The following is a 16,696-nucleotide window of genomic DNA, read 5'->3' as shown; positions in this document are numbered from 1 at the left end:
GGCCATGCTGATTGGATTAGAAAGAAAGTAACTTGCACTAGGGATGCGTGTGGTGCTGTGGTCTAAACCACGGAGCCTAGGGCTTTCCGGTCAGAAAGTCGGCGGTTCAAATCCCTGCGACGGGGTGAGCTCCCGTTGTTTGGTCCCAGCTCCTGCCCACCTAGCAGTTCAAAAGCACATAAAAGTGCAAGTAGATAAATAGATACCGCTCCGGCGGGAAGGTAAATGGCGTTTCTGTGTGCTGCTCTGGTTCGCCAGAAGCGGCTTAGTCATGCTGACCACATGACCCGGAAGCTGTCTGCAGACAAACGCCAGCTCCCTCTTAAAAATTCCTCTTAAGTTTATTAATATATCGTGTATGGGTTTATGTTGCTGAGCATTGTGTTTGGTCCTCTGACTAGTAAATAGTGATATAAATTTACATGGATATTATTGCATTGGTTATTATTCATTGTTAACATGCATCAAGCATTCTGGAGATGCAGTCCATAAATGTTTTAAATAAACAAAATAGAACTTTGGTTTCCTATTAATGATTGCCATTTTAATTCATTTCTTTTACAGGAACAAGTAGAATATGCCTTCCTGATAATTTTTACAGTTGAAACATTTTTGAAGATTATAGCATATGGATTATTATTACATCCCAATGCATATGTTAGAAATGGATGGAATTTACTGGATTTTGTAATAGTAATTGTAGGGTAAGTCTGATTTTTAAAGTTTCAATATATAAAGTTTCAATATATTAAAATGCTTGAAAACATTGCCTCGTTTTGTATGTATGCCTGTTTCTACACTAGTGACGTCATAAATAATCTTCTTCACTTTTCCTAGACATCAACATGGTTGTCAAATGCTTGATAGCTCTGCTCACATACACTCCCCACCCCGCACCCCCTGGAAATGTGATGTTTATACAGTAAGCTCTTGTTGTATTCCAATAAGCTGTTGTATTCCCACTGAGTCAGCAGCCAGAAAATTTAATAAGTTTAGGGCTCGTTAATATGCTAATTTTTCCCTATACAGAAGTATAGTTTCTGCAGAGAATCATGTGTGTACCATGAGGTACAATCAGCACAAGAGCTTGAACTTTGTTATCTATGGGTAGGGTTTTTTTTTGTAAACTTTGTTTATATAGTGGTTTCACTGTTCTCAATTTTTACTGTAATACAACTGTGCTTTATTGTGTTGAGTTCTCTTGGGTCTAGGGTGTCAAGTTACACAGTGTCAAAAAGAGGAGACAGATTTGCATAAAATATTCATATGCCGTTTTATATGTATATCTGCCAATTTGAAAATAACCTTCATAATTTAAGTAGAAATGCAACATCACTATAGTGGGGGAACGCTATGACTAGGTGACGTACATGCCTTATTAGCACCCGGTAAGCAAACTAACTGTTGATGGGCAACTTCAAGACCTTTCTGCTTTTCTTTCTTGTGACGCTTTACCTTTAAACCACACCTGAATTGACTGTTCTTAAAACAGAGGACACCTTTAAATAGAGGCCTGTCTTCTGACAGCCCTTCAGATAGAACACTCTTCTCTGTAAAGTGGGGCAGGTGGGTATTGTATTTGTGGTCCTTATGAAAACTGAAGAGTTTGTGCACAAATGTTTCTTTAAAGAAACAAAGCATTTTATTGTGGGGGAAATGTGATCTTAGCCATAGAAAAGCATTAAAAAGCTCTCAGAATTCCCCCCGAGTTTGTTCACTTTGATAAGAGCCATGTGAAGATGTCAGACTCAATCATTGTTGGACAGAAATTAATTACCTCAGTATTCTTTATCAGCCTGCTGAATAGGCCCAATATTTGTTATTTGGCAGTCTTAATCTGGGGATGTTTAACCAGAAGGGGCAAAACAGGGAGAACTAGACTAAAATAGTGCAATGATAGCCAATGAACGTGCTGCAGAAATGTAGAACTAGAAATATCGGGTTGAATTCCAAGTAATATGATTTGAATTACTCTTTTGTGTGGAAACTGTTGAAACGCCCCCCCCCCCACCGGGACATGAGTTGAATCTGTCATCCAGCAAAGTAGAACAGTTCATGTTTTCAGCATATGCGCAGGCCATTGACATCACAGGAGGTGAGCAATAGTTAAATAAGAAAGATGCACATAAAGCTATGTGAAATATTTTGTGGCACAAGCCCACAAACAAGTTTCTTCCTGGAAATAAAGAAAGGAATGGTGTGAAATCTGATGTTTTATTTGTATGTGTTGAAAGCTCTCCTGTGTGGAGCATGTGAGTCACCCTGAGCAGTCTATCAAACCGCAACAGAAGCTTTTTACCATTGTATCATTGCTCTTTTGTAATTTAAAACACAAACCCCTCACATTGACAGCTGTATAATTCAGGAGTTTTTTGGTGTATTTTCCTGGGGAGGTGGGACAACAACTTTGGGTTTCTTGCAAAATCAAAGATGATAAAATCTCTTATTTCTTGTTTACCAGATTGTTTAGTGTAATTTTGGAACAATTAACCAAAGAAGAAGAAGACGGTGCCCATTCGAGTGGGAAATCAGGTGGTTTTGATGTAAAAGCCCTAAGAGCCTTTCGTGTGTTGCGACCCCTCCGGCTTGTATCAGGAGTGCCCAGTGAGTCATTATCTATTTAATTATTTTCTTGCAATTGTTTACTTGAAGAGATGAGATTCCCCATGTCTATGAAACTACATAGTAGATGTTGCCTTCCTTATCGATGAATTTGATAATGTCTATTTTGAGATGTCACTCAAAATAGTTTACTAAAGTTTCGGGATGGTATGTGTGACTATGATAAACGTTCAGTAAGCGGGTAAAGGAATTGATTTTGTGGACTGATCCTATCAATTAAATGCCAAACTAGATGCTACAGTAAAAACACAGCTGTCTCTGAAAGTGGCAGTCCCATGTATAGTTCCCTTCCGTAAGGCCTTGTAGAACCTACTTGTTCCTGACCTCAGATTATTTTCTGTTTTCCTCCTACTGCTAGGATGTGTGGAAACAAGCTATGACATGAGGATATGGCAAATTCTACTAGACCATGCTGAAGAGATAGGGAGAACTAGATATGTGGCTACTATTTTTGGTGTCAATAGGCATGTTTCACATCTAATTTGGACCTTAGGCCTTTCCTTAAATACCTCCAGTGAATGAGAGCCCAGCTCCTCTTGAGGTAGTTTGGTCCACTGTTGAACAGCTCCTGACATTAGGAAGTTTCTTTTAATGTTTAAGAGTCCATGTAATAAGCTTTGGAGGAGCCCTCAGGGAAATATTATGCAAACATTTGCTCTAGATCACACTTTCCCAAACTTTTGACTTCATTGACTCCTTGATAAGCTTATGAAGTTGCCACTGACCCCCAACCCAAATTCTCAGGAATGCAAATGAAATTAAGTCAAGATATAGCACCTATATACCTATAAACAGGATCTGAGAATACTGTTGTGTTGCAGAATCACCTTATTCAAGACAGACATTCCTTCCTCACTTGCCTTTGTACATTCCTGAGAGTCATAGTTCTTAATTATTATTATTATTGTTTTTTTCATTATACCTCATAAACATTTTTCTCCCCCAGGCCCTTTTCAAAATGTGTTTTATTATCAAATTTCCAAACAATAAACATTAAAAAGAATACAAATGTGTCAGAAAATTCAAAGAACCATAGGCATTTATTCACCTGATGCAGAGTGCCGGGGAGGTAAATATCAAATACTTTGGGAAACCTGGCTCTGGGAAATGAAAGCTGGGCTGCTAAAACTGGAAGAACTACTAAAACAAGCAAGTCCAACACAAATGACATGTGGATTTGCATATAATCCTTTCTGTTTCATTGCCATTCATTGCTGTCTCTTTTTTTGAGGTTGTTTTGGATTGAATGAAACCTCTCTCCCTCTCATCTCTTGCTTTTAACATTTGATCCAGAAGCAAGGTCATAATGCTGTGTTTATTAGACCATAATCTGTTGCCATGGAAATGATGGTAATTGGTACAGATTTAGCAAAATTACTTCAATGGAGGATCAAGCTATTGTAGGAAAGATGCCATGAGTGGGGAGAAAGCCTTTTGGTCAGATGCAAAACTCTCACTGCCAACAGACTGATATCTCTAATTTTGTACATACGTTTCTCTCGATACAAGCAAGAGCTGACCTTCCCTCTTTTTTTTTAAGCGACAAGAGAATTAGAATGTCTGTGTGTTTTTTAAACAAGCTTGTTTTTCTGTTCTCAAGGGCATCTTCACTTAGTACATACACTTATTAAAAATTATGCTGGTACTTTTTGACTGTACCTTTGGACACTGGCAATACTCTCTTTGACCAAGTATTTTTTAAGAGAGCAATGCAGAGCCCTGGCTGGAAGCAGTGGGGTGGAAATGAATGATGCAGATCCACATTTTGAACCAAGACTCTGCTGCTTGTGCCACCCAGGGTTAAAGGTGTGTTCAGGAAGCTAATCTTACTTTTTGGCAGTGCCAGCCTGAACCTGGCATAGCAGAGTGGCCTGGAGTGTAATCCTCCTGATGAAATGTGCTGTCTTCAGATCCATTACCTGGCCCTATCCTGCTTCTCCTGTTTCAGAATCTTGCAGTGGCTACCCAGGGGAGGTCAGTGCCAGCAGCACCATGCAGTGCACTGTACTTTTGGTAGGTGCAACAGTGGCTATTCTGCAATGGTGATACACCCCTACTAGGAGAAGCCTGTTGGAGGGCCACTTCTGTCTCAGCATAACCCCACTCAGGGGTTAGGATTGCTCTGCAAGTCTTTTCCCACCCAAGGATTTACAACCCAGGTGTTGAAAATTTCCACCATAATTTAAGAACCACTAAGTGTTAGGTGTTAGTTTCCCAAAATAATTCAGTCTAATTTGGGTAGTTGAGTATTCCACTTAGGGACTGGGGATATATTAAAATAGTTTGCTATTGTTTAATACTTTATTAACTGCTTACATATAGGTCAGCTTGTCAATTTGTAATACAAAGAGCCTGGTGGATTTTTGCTAGACTTTTGAAATAGAACATTTTTTTTTTAAGAATGCTGAACATTCTGACCTTTGACAATCCTCTTAATGGAATACCTCCAAACTTCTGACTGTAGCTGTAGGACAGGCATGGGCAAACTCAGCCCTCCAGATGTTTTGGGACTACAACTCCCATTATCCCTAGCTAACAGGACCAGTGGTCAGGGGTGACAGGAGTTGTAGTCCCAAAATATCTCAAGGGCCGAGTTCGCCTATGCCTGCTGTAGGATTTTGTGCTAAGGGCACTAGGGTTTTATGAAGATGGCCTTCTGTTTGTCCTCTTGTATTGGGTTGCTTCTAGTTATGTGACTATACAAAATAGTATCAATATATCTCTGTGTGCTTCAATATCAATATCAATATCTCTCTGTGTGCTTTTTGTGCTTCACAGGCTTACAGGTTGTCCTGAACTCCATTATAAAAGCCATGGTCCCTTTGCTCCATATTGCCCTTTTGGTATTATTTGTAATCATAATCTATGCTATTATAGGATTGGAACTTTTTATTGGAAAAATGCACAAATCATGTTTCTTTGATGATTCAGGTGAGTAAAGAAGCTGCTATTTATAACTCGAACAGAACTGTTGTGCCTTAAATCCATGGCTTGAAAAACAACTCCCCTGAATGTTTAAAATATTGTTAACCTTGATCTTCTTCACATTTACCTTTATTGAGGATTCAGAAGTGAGAGTAGCCAGGGCTAGTTTGGACAATACCCAGAAGCAGTGAAAACTGGGACACTTGTGGCTTGCTGCAACACCCAAGGTGGACTGTTGTGGGATCTTGCTTTGGAAGAGATCTATGAGAGCTTCCTACCTCACATGTCCTAAGTAGAAGTGTTCAGTGCCTGTTTTCTTTTTTATTGCAGTTTGCAAACACACCCTCATTGTCAACCTCAGATTGAACTACAGGGAAGCTACTACTTTATTAAAATAAGCTCATGTTAAAACCATTGGCAGTTGGACTGGAAGTTAATCCACACATAAGACTGATGCAGCTCCCTGTTACTAAAAGAAGGAAGCAATATTGAGATGATTAATAGAGACACTGGACATCTAGAGATGCTGCAGGGCTAGAGATGCTACAGGGCATCCTAAATATGAACGCTAGTAGTCAAAAATACAGTTTATCAAGGTTGCTAGTTGCAGTGGAAGAGGAGTAAGATCTGGGAATCTACTTCTCATTCCACAGGCTCTGTCTGACACATGATATACTATTGTTTTTGTTTCAACTAACTCTAGAGCAGATCACCACAAGCCTGCTCAGAATTAGGTTTACATCATTCACAATTTCACTGATGTTTGGTTAGTTCTTCTAACTGTGGAAAAGTAAGGACTACAGTCCATTGATGGTGTTTGCCTATTGAGATAGGTAGGACAGAAGTCCAGGAGGCTAACAATAGGTGCAGCCAGAGTCAGTGGCAGGTGGAATCAGGGCTAATGGAAGCAGGAACAGCTACTTCTAGTTTTGTCTCCTCCCCCTACTTGCTGTGTTCTACGAGGCCAATGCTTAGACTAAGGAGGGGTAAGCTGACAGCCAGTTGTCACCCACTGGACTGGTTGTAAATTAGAAGAAATATAGGAGCAAACTGAAGTTGGTTGGGCAGTGCCTTCTTCACCCTAATGGATCAGCCTCTGCTGTTACTGACATAGATATAGAGTGTCACTACTGTAGAGCAGTGTGATAATGTATACAAAAGTGTGTGATGTTGCCTTAATAAAGTGAGTTTCCACCAGGAATCTACATAGTGCAGATTTAAAATAGGCCAAGGTTGTACCCAGGCACAGTTTTGAGTATAGTACTGAGAAGGAATCAGTGTGGTCTGCACACATTTTATGATCAGTTATTGTCTGTTCCTAGTTTGCTCATTAATATGTCACAAGCTTTTCTACAGTTATTTTTCTGCTAATTTCTTTCAGCAGAAACTAAGCCATATGTGTGTGTTTGTGTGTGTGTGTGTGTGTGTGTGTGTGTGTGTAAAATCTCTGAACTCAGCTGCTTTCTGACTCCATTTCAAAACAGCTCTGCTTTTTCCAAGCCGGATGTTGAGAACTTCTTACCCTGAAATGTTTTTGATCCATTTTTAGATATATTAGCTGAAGAGGATCCTGCACCTTGTGCATTCTCAGGGAGTGGACGTCAGTGTCCCATGAATGGCACTGAATGTAAGGGTGGCTGGCCTGGACCAAATGGAGGCATAACCAACTTTGATAATTTTGGCTATGCAATGTTAACTGTGTTCCAGTGTATAACAATGGAAGGATGGACTGATGTGCTATATTGGGTAAGTCACCAGTGATACTTCTTGTGCGTAAAGGAAAATAACCTTGCTTTGAAGCATCCTCTTATACTCTTCTTCCTGTCACTGGATTTTCTTTTCAGGTTAAATGCGTGCTCTGTACATTTAACTTTATGCAAGTTCCACTTTTGCAAGTCAAATTTTGTGTTTCTGTGCTTTCGAATGTTTCATTAAAAAACCTGCTTTTGTGAAGGTACTTTATGTTTTTTTTAAAGCTGACATTTAGCATTTCCCCCCAGTTGCTTCATTTACTTTCAGTTTCGCTTCGGCATGCGTTGAAATAAATTTATATTATTTTGAGTTTATAAATCATTTTGCAAGCATGCTGCCTATGAAGTATAATCAAAACTGGTGATTAAATTGATTCAGATTCCTTATAAGAGGGCAATGAATCATGTCCCAGGTTTCTAGAGCTACTAGCTATTGATGTAGTGCCCACTGCTGGGAAGATGTTGCATAAGGAGTGCTAGTTAACCATTTAAATTATGCCTATAGACTTTCAGTTGCAGGTGCTATACTTTCATGTGGCTACACATGAGTATTCATATTGAGCATACCAATGCTACTAAGGTAATAGTAAATCCATGGCAAAATGTTAAATGAATTCTATGATTCTATGATTCTATGAAATGTTAACAGCACAATTATATGCATATTTATGCAGAAGTACCGTATTTTTCGCCCTATAGGACGCACTGTCCCATAAGGCGCACCTAGATTTTTGGGGGGGAAATAAAGGGGAAAAAATTTATTTCCCCCCCAGGCGCGGGGCTGGGGCGGGGGAAGCCCGAGCTTCCCCCGACCCCAGCCCCCAGAACAGGCAACTCTCCGCAAGCCGTGGGAGCCCGGCGCCGGGCTCCCGCGCCTTGCGGAGAGCTGTGCGAAGTCTCAGCGCGCCCAGCCTTCGGCATGCAGGCAACTCTCCGCAAGGCGCAGGGCTCCTGCGCCTTGCGGAGAGCTGCGCGAAGCTTGGAGAGCTTCAGCGAAAGCAAAGCCTGCATTCGCCCCATAGGACGCACACACATTTCCCCTTCATTTTTGGAGGGGGAAAAGTGCATCCTATGGGGTGAAAAATACAGTATATCCCACTGTGCAGTAGGGCTTACTCTTTTGTTAAATCGTTTAGGATTTCAGCCTAAATCAAATAATTCTGATTAGTTGTTCCATTTGTTTGTAGAATATGTATTCAACCCAAAGTCCAAGGATGATTATAAGAAGAAATAATAATAATAATAATAATAATAATAATAATAATAATAATAATAAAATCCCTCTTAATATCCAACATCATATCCAAAAATAGCTCAGTCAGGGAAGCCACTGAGCAAGCAGGCTGGGTAGTACAGTGATAGCAGCCATTATTTTTCTTCAGTTATGGCCTGAACCTCATAACCTGAACCTAGGACAAAGTGGTTTTCTGGTGAGCAAAATCATACTTTTATTAACCACAGCTACTATCACCCCTCTAGTCTTGTTAAATGCTGCAGAGCATGAGAGTTAATTGTAAACCAACCTGCCCTTCACCAACAGCACCAACACACCAGGGGGCACAGTAGTTAGTCCACCATGAATCTGTAGAATGGGATGGCCTGCAGGTGTCTGAGTCCCTTATTTCTCCGATAAAGTCTCTTCCCTACACCGTTCTTTCCCCTATCCGCAACCACCACAGCCACCCCTTCTACCTGTCTTGTTTTCTGACCAAGGCATCTCCGGACACTCAAGCTCTTCTAGAATACTTTTCTAAACAGTAATGCAACCAACAAACAAAATGTCTTACTTTGCATTGCCACGTTAAAAGAAGGCACTCGTGTGCATAGGGTGACAGAGGAAACATGGGTAGATGTCAGCCTCAGAAATGGCATCCAAGGTCATTTCCAATGTTTACGTATCACTTCACAGTATGGCTTAGACTACTTTTGGGGAAATTGTCAGAGCTCTGAAAGTAATGGACGTATTTAGACATACTGTACACCAAATTGAAGGTAAGGAGCTTGGTTACCAAACATATAATCATCTTGGATCTCTGTTTTTGATGGGTGAATTGCTATTAAGGCTCAAACAGCAAAACAAAACAAAACAAAACATAAAAACCCTAGGAACTATGGCAAAAACATGGATTTAGACTGCAGTACTGTTTGAATCCCTTATAGCTGTATCAAACCTATTACATACTGTTATCCAACTCATTTCCTATAGCTTAATGCATGGAATGTCCAAATTGGATTGATGCTGAAAGCAATTTATCTGTTAAAGTTCCAGTGCTGTTATGTATTTGGCAGCTCAGCTGTTTACCGTCATTTTGGTATATAGTAGAGTGGGGAACCTCAGGTCTGGAGGGCAAATGTAACCTTCCAGCTTTGGGAACTCTTCCCTAGGCATTGTCCTCTCCTCAATGGCCACACACAACTCCTTCCAACCCTGCCCTATATCCTCCTCAAGTACTACGCCTTGCTGTAACTGTTCTTGAACTCTAATAACTCCTCTTGCTTTGTCTGTGTGGAGGATATAAAGTTGTGTGTTCGTGGGATTGTAGAACCCTTTGACTTTATGTGTGGCTGGGATGCAGGCTTCTGTATGAAGGTTGGAGCCACATCCATTGCTCTTGCAGTTTTCGCCTCTGGTCCCTCCACTGGCACACAATCCGGGATGGTTCCCCTCAAGCGAATGCCTCCCTTGGGCTACCAAAGGTTCTTTGTTTCTCTCCTATGTCTGTGTCCAAATTGACCCATTGTTTTCAGCCATGCAATGTTTTTCCTGAAAGTAGTATAAGCCATGATGTGACCTTGAAAATTATCATGGCTATATCTGAGGGTGTCATCTACCCAAATCCGCTTTGTCTCCCTAGGTACAATTGATTTGGTATGGGTACCTGCTTTTAGCATGCCAGTGATGATACAACAACCACATTCTGTTTGACCTACTATAATATATGCATTATTTGGTAATGAGTGTTTGTGATTCAGTTCATAACAACTGGCTTAATAAGATACATATTCAGTGAATTATTCTGGAGCAAATTATTGATTAACTTATAATGTCAATATGTTTCAGTATGTTTATTTAATTTCTGCTTTCTTATGGTTGGAACTAGTTTAGCAGATTGATGTCAAGTGTTTGGAGGAGATGCATTGTCCTCATATGCTGAACTATTTCATTTAAAATATAGCTGTACAGCATGTACATGCACAATGACAGCTGGCAACTGTCATTAAAGGTAGAAAGTGCTGTGATACATGGAGGATTGTTTCTGTGACCAAAGGCAGTCTCCCACTGAAGGTGACAGAAGAACAGCCCTAATGCTAAGTGTTTATGCAACCCACAGGGATTTAATTAAGTAATGCCATTATTCCCCATGTGGCATTAACTTCTAAAGTAGCTTCTGCCACCCATGGAAACAGAAAATAACTACTCCCTGTGTTTACATATTCAGCAACAAAAACAATTGGCACTGATGCTATTCTTGTCTGCTGCTGCCAATTAGTTATAAACGAGTGAAATACCTGCTATTAAGACACAGGGGCTCTGTAGGTGTGGCGAGAGGGCCTTTATGTTACAGGGAATCTTGGAAGGAAAGGGGTATTTCTGCATGCTCTGTACTCAGAAGTACATTGCAACACTTCACTTCAGCATTGGTGGAAGCTAGGCCATCCAGTTCCAGGTCCTGTTGCCCTTAAGTGTATAATTGCTTTTTCCCTTTTCCCTTGTTTTGGTCATTGCAATAACTAGACAGTCATTTACCTATATGCGAGAAAGTGAAGGGGATGGGGTCTAAACTCACATTTTGTCCCTGGGGCCCTAAGGCTTGAGTTGAGTGGTTGATTTTACCCCCACCCCCAATTGCAACCCATTTCCTGATCAAATTTGCAGATGACACCAAACTGGGAGGGGTGGCTAACACCCCAGAGGACAGGATCACACTTCAAAACGACCTTGACAGATTAGAGAACTGGGCCAAAACAAACAAGATGAATTTTAACAGGGAGAAATGTAAAGTATTGCACTTGGGCAAAAAAAATGAGAGGCACAAATACAAGGTGGGTGACACCTGGCTTGAGAGCAGTACATGTGAAAAGGATCTAGGAGTCTTGGTTGACCACAAACTTGACATGAGCCAACAGTGTGACGCGGCAGCTAAAAAAGCCAATGCAATTCTGGGCTGCATCAATAGGAGTGAATGTGACCCACTAGAGGGTGATTAATTGCAGAGGACCCAGTTGTGTTAGGTCCCAGTGCAGTGTTTGCATGAAACATATGTAATCCAGCATGATCTCCATTTGAGTGAATTGTGCTTCACTCAGCTAAAATGTTATTCTCACTCTGCTTTCGATCAACAATCTGAAGAGAGGACTTTCAGCCTAGAAATTCAGAGCTTTGGGTGGCTTTTTACTGAGCACAGGACAAACAACTATTTCCTATTCATATGATTAAAAATAGTCCTGTAAGATGTATTCAAGTAAGTGAATATTAATCAACTTTAACAAAGAGTGGTCTATTAATTATAGCCACCATACAGTATTATCATTTACGTGCTGATCCTTTAACACCTAATGCATTACTACTTGGATTGGATCAGAAGATGAGTCATCATTGCTTATTCTAGCTGCTGCATCCTGTATCTCAGGTTGAGAGCCCTTAATATGGTTTAATCATTGGCTAGCTGGCTGCAATAAATTGTGGGCTCCCAGAGTTCAATAGGTAACTGGGTAACCTGATCTGGGTATAACAGCCCATCATTATGCTTTTATGGCATATTTAAAAAACAATCTATCACTTAATTCCTTAAAGTTTCCTATAAATGACTTATAAAATTTAATGTAATATGTGTGTGGCAGTTAAAATAGCATATAAGAACATTAGATGCCATTATAACACTGAGGTCACATAATAGATTAGGAATATAAAAAGTCGATGTGATTGATTTGGCAATTGTCTGGATCCAAAATCTAGTGCTTGCACGATATCTGATTGATGTCCTTTTATTTGTGCATGATAGGCATTGTGTTTGCCAAGTTAGGAATGGTTTCTGCTTTCACTCTGCAAAATTGAAACTTGCCACAGATTTGCAATAAAGTGTATACTGAGGTACAACTAGATGTTGAAATGCTCCTTGATTTTTTTCTCTCCACCTCTTCCTAGAAATATGGAATATATGTGTGATGTGATATATTCCTGTTCCCAGCTGCATGTCGTGTTAACCCTGTAGTTTTATGCCAAGGGCAGCTTCCCTTCCAAACAGCAGCACAACAGGGAACTTTTTGTTAGAACTATGGCAGAGAAGAAAATTGCTTTAGAAAACCCTCCCTGTGTACCATAGACCCAGTCCTGATTCTGCCTCCCCTCCAGCTGTTATTAAAAGTGAAAAAAGCAAACACACAGTGTGTGGATATATTGCCCACGACCGGTATTAAGGGCAGACCGCGACGACAGCTTAACTCAGCGGTATATTGCTGGTGAAACCGCCTCCTGAGTCCCTCTGCTATGAGCACCCAGCACGCTGAGTGAAAAGCAAGCGGCAGCCAGACCCTGGAAGCAGAGGGTCTCAGAAGCGGTGCTGATTTCACCAGCGATATACTGCTGAGTGAAACCGCTGTTGCTGTCTGCCCTCATACCACTGCAGAGGGAGAAACAAGTTGCATCACCGGAGCGTGATACAGATTGTTCCTCCCTCTGCTTCAACAAGGCCTATGTCCCTCTGGCTTGAGCAATCTGGAGGGACATGGTGCTTGCTCAGGCAGCGGGGGAGAGGGAGAGTCTTCTCATCTCCTGGCTGAGGAGCGCAAACAAGACCCCCCCCCGGGCCCTTTGCACATGTAAAGGGGATGTGGGGCTTGCTCAGCCAGGGGGCAAGAAGGCTCAAAGAAGCACTCCTGCCCCCAGCTGAGCCTGAGAAATAAGGTGGGTCCTGAAAATATACACCTCAAGTTTCAGAATTCTGGTTAAAGAGACATGTGTTCAGGATTCACTGAAAGCTGTATAATGAAGGTGCTAAATGCACCTCTGTGGAGAGGGAGTTATGTAACTTAGGAGTTGTCACAGAGAGTGCCCTTTCCCGGGGCGCCACAACACCCCATGCTTCTGAGGGTGGTGGAACAACCAAGATGGCCACTTCTGCTGAGCTTAGCACCTCAGATGATCTGCAGAGAAGGAGGTGGTCTTTCAGATATGGGGGCCTGATTTGTTTAGGGCTTTAAACACTAAAGTGAGCACCCTTTATTGGGCCCAGAAAAGAACTGGAAACCAATGCTGTTGGAGGCAGGGATTAAGGAACACACAGTGTGACAGCATATTTTTTTCCATATTCCATGTTACCAGGAAGAGGCCCGAAAGAGACATGGAGTGGTGGTAGTGCTATGATTCTTGTAACATCTACTTCCTTGTTCACTTGACATATGCTGTGGACAAGAGGGAACTTGTGGTCTGGTTGTGTTCTGAAGCCCAAAGAGCATAGGGAAGAAGTCGGGCTGGTTTTGCTGGCTGGCAAGCTGTTAGATTTGAAAGGCATTGCCTTTTAAATCAGCTTGATATCTGAGCCTATGAGATCTCAGAGCAGAGTCTTTGAAACCAGCAAGGTTTTCAGAAACTGCCTGTTATCCTCCAAAGAGTGTGGAGCTGACCAGAAGGCTTTGAAGTCTCTGTTCTAGGGTCAGCTGACCTACTGTGCAGATATCAAAGCTTGCTGGAACAGCTCGCACTCTTTCAGAAAACCCTGATTTCCAAGGCTATTCTGGATGCTGATAAAAATACCAGCAACTTAAATGCCAATTAAAATGTTACAAAACCAAGTGAGAAAGGTATAATTTCTACCCATGCAAGAGCTGTAAAAGAGGCTGAGGTGCAAGGGTACTTAATCTGGCATTTAGTAAAATACTGATATAATTCCTAGGAAGCTAAGAGGCAGTCAGAAATGTTCGTTGCTTGTCCTCTGTCTGAAGCAATTGCTTTCAAATACGAATGTCTTTATAGTGTTGGAAATGAACTTTTAAAATCCAGTTTACAAATAATGCACAAAATAACAAGAAGAATATTAGTTGACTAAAGGGTGGCAAACAGTTCTGTGACTGAAGCACTTTCTTCTAGACCTGGGACTATAAATGGAATTGGAATGGCAAATATATCCTTTCTGCCTTCAGTCCTTTAACATCAGAATGTGGATTATGACTCTCTGCACATTTACCATGAATATGAAAAACTGACCTTTTTACTAGTTTAAAAAAAAATCAAAGATGGGCACAGACAGACCCCCCCCCCCCCGTTTTCAAAACAGTTATTAATAATTATGAAGATTTCTTATGGCAGTGCAGTAGGTTTCTAGACACTTAATAAAAATACAGAGAATAGCTGTCATTTATAGTGAAACATACAACTTGTAAAATATTGACAAAATTTTGCTGGAATGGAGGAGAGGTGTGTCAGCTGTGGTGTTATGAGCAGCAGGGAGACAAGCAATAGGTGGAGCCAGAGCTAGTAACTGGCAGAGCCAAGTAATTATATTATTGATCCTCATTTCCTACTGAGTTCTACAAGGGTGACACTATGTATAAGGAGAAGGAATCTGATAGCCCCGTGGAGTTGGAAGTTAGAAGGCAGGTGCAAAACTGAGGTTGGTAATGAGCCCCCATTGGTTATAAGCAGGCATCCCCAAACTTGGCCCTCCAGATATTTTGGGACTACAGCTCCCACCATCCCTAGCTAGCAGGACCAGTGGTCAGGCTTCCAACCTATATAAAAACATAATTAAACATTACACATTAAAAGGCTTCCCTATACAGTACATCTGTTCTTGCGTTTTCTCCAACCCCCCAGAGCAGCTTTGAGAAGGATACTGTGTATGCACAGGGAAGGTGTGTGAGAGAGAAGTTCCGTTGCACAAGCAGAAATCCTTGCGCTAACAGAACAAGTGCATTGGATATCACCCATTTGCTTTATATTTTTGTGTCTGGGTTTCAGCTTCTAAAGTCCTGGATTTTTATGCGTAGAAAACTGAAAGCTGAACAATTAAATAAGATTTTGAAACTTTAAACTTAATTCAGATTTATATATCAAACCCGAGCCTCTTTGCCATAGTAACCCAACCCAGTGCTTTACTTTACCCTTTACTGCCTTGCTTGAGCCACAGTTGAGCCAAAGTCTCTCTTTGTTATCATTTAGTAGCTTCTTTCTACATATTGCCTCCTATGTCTTCTAAATGGGATTTAAAACCTTGGCTGTATAGTTATGCTGAGTTCTAACTCTCTTGCTTTACAGTATTTTTTATTATGCTTTTGGAATGGTGATGATACATGGGTCGTATTTTGCTTTTCTTCACCTGATGATTGTGAGCAAGGGGGTGCATTTCTGTCACTTATCTGTGTTTCTTCCTCACCAACTGTTCGCTATTACAAAATTAAATTAAACTGTTTCTATAAGATCATCTTGTTTCTTACAGATGAATGATGCTATGGGATTTGAATTGCCATGGGTGTATTTTGTCAGTCTCGTCATCTTTGGGTCTTTTTTCGTTCTAAATCTTGTTCTTGGTGTATTGAGCGGGTAAGCATACACCTTTTTCGTCCTAGAAGCAGAGTCCTGTATTCGGTTGCCATGAACACATAGGTATATTATGAGAAGATCACAATAATTGGGGATAAGATTTTAAAAATGAAACACTGGGATTTTTCGTTTTAGAACAGCATGTATCCTTCAGAGGCCATGCAGCGTACAATAGCAAGGGCAATTTCCTGAAAAAATAATAGGCAGATGTAAAAACGCAAAGAGATCATAATAGACTTGTGCTTAGTAATTAATTAACCACTACCTTAAATTCCAATAATTCCCCCCCTCAAACCGTTAAACAAATTATCAACCCCCATAGGGCATAGGTTCTGAAATGTGCATATTGCTATGGTTAAATGTAATTTAGATATTTTAAAGCTCCTAAATGATCTTCTATACATTTTCTTCATCCCAAAAGTAGCTTAGAAGTCTTTTTATAGTACTGCCAATATTGGGCATCATGGTGAACTGCAGTGTAAGTAAGGGATGGAGCTGTGAGAGGGATACTGCTGGTACACTGAATACCTATGTGATCTGTCAATTGCAGGAGGACTCTGCTGTGTAGTGAATAGCTGAATCATAACATGTTTCCTTACATTTTACAGGTAAATGATGCAATAGGATGTGAATGGCCATGGATCTATTTTGTTAGTCTTATCATTCTTGGCTCATTTTTCGTACTTAACCTGGTTCTTGGTGTACTTAGTGGGTAAGCAGTTAGATTAACCTTGTATATTCCACCGCAGTGTGTGAAATGGCCTATGCGTTTGCACAAGCTTCACAGTGATGGCTTTTCTGCATGTCATTTTACCAGTGTTTGCTTTTCTGAATGTCTGAACTTTTGTGTTTCTGCCTG

The 16,696-nt window shown here is 40.8% G+C and overlaps 1 protein-coding gene across 31 annotated transcripts in view; it reads left to right on the top strand.

The window, feature by feature from the left end:
* CACNA1D (calcium voltage-gated channel subunit alpha1 D) overlaps positions 1-16,696 on the top strand; it is a 184,070-nt gene that overhangs the window by 61,160 nt on the left and 106,214 nt on the right. For 18 of the 31 annotated variants that reach the window (XM_083420304.1, XM_083420312.1, XM_083420287.1 and 15 more), the window contains exons 4-8: positions 565-704; positions 2,462-2,604; positions 5,401-5,553; positions 7,097-7,293; positions 16,446-16,549. In XM_083420304.1, the coding sequence (XP_083276430.1) occupies positions 565-704; positions 2,462-2,604; positions 5,401-5,553; positions 7,097-7,293; positions 16,446-16,549 (737 nt within the window). Of the gene's footprint in view, positions 1-564; positions 705-2,461; positions 2,605-5,400; positions 5,554-7,096; positions 7,294-15,733; positions 15,838-16,445; positions 16,550-16,696 lie in introns of all 31 variants that reach the window. The other 13 variants (XM_083420303.1, XM_083420309.1, XM_083420307.1 and 10 more) reach the window with 2 other exon arrangements.

Source organism: Podarcis tiliguerta (genome assembly GCF_965153285.1).
Source record: "Podarcis tiliguerta genome assembly, chromosome: 2".
Classification (NCBI taxonomy): Eukaryota; Metazoa; Chordata; class Lepidosauria; order Squamata; family Lacertidae; genus Podarcis; species Podarcis tiliguerta.
Note: the sequence above shows the minus strand (reverse complement) of the source record. Positions and strands in the feature narration are given on the sequence as shown.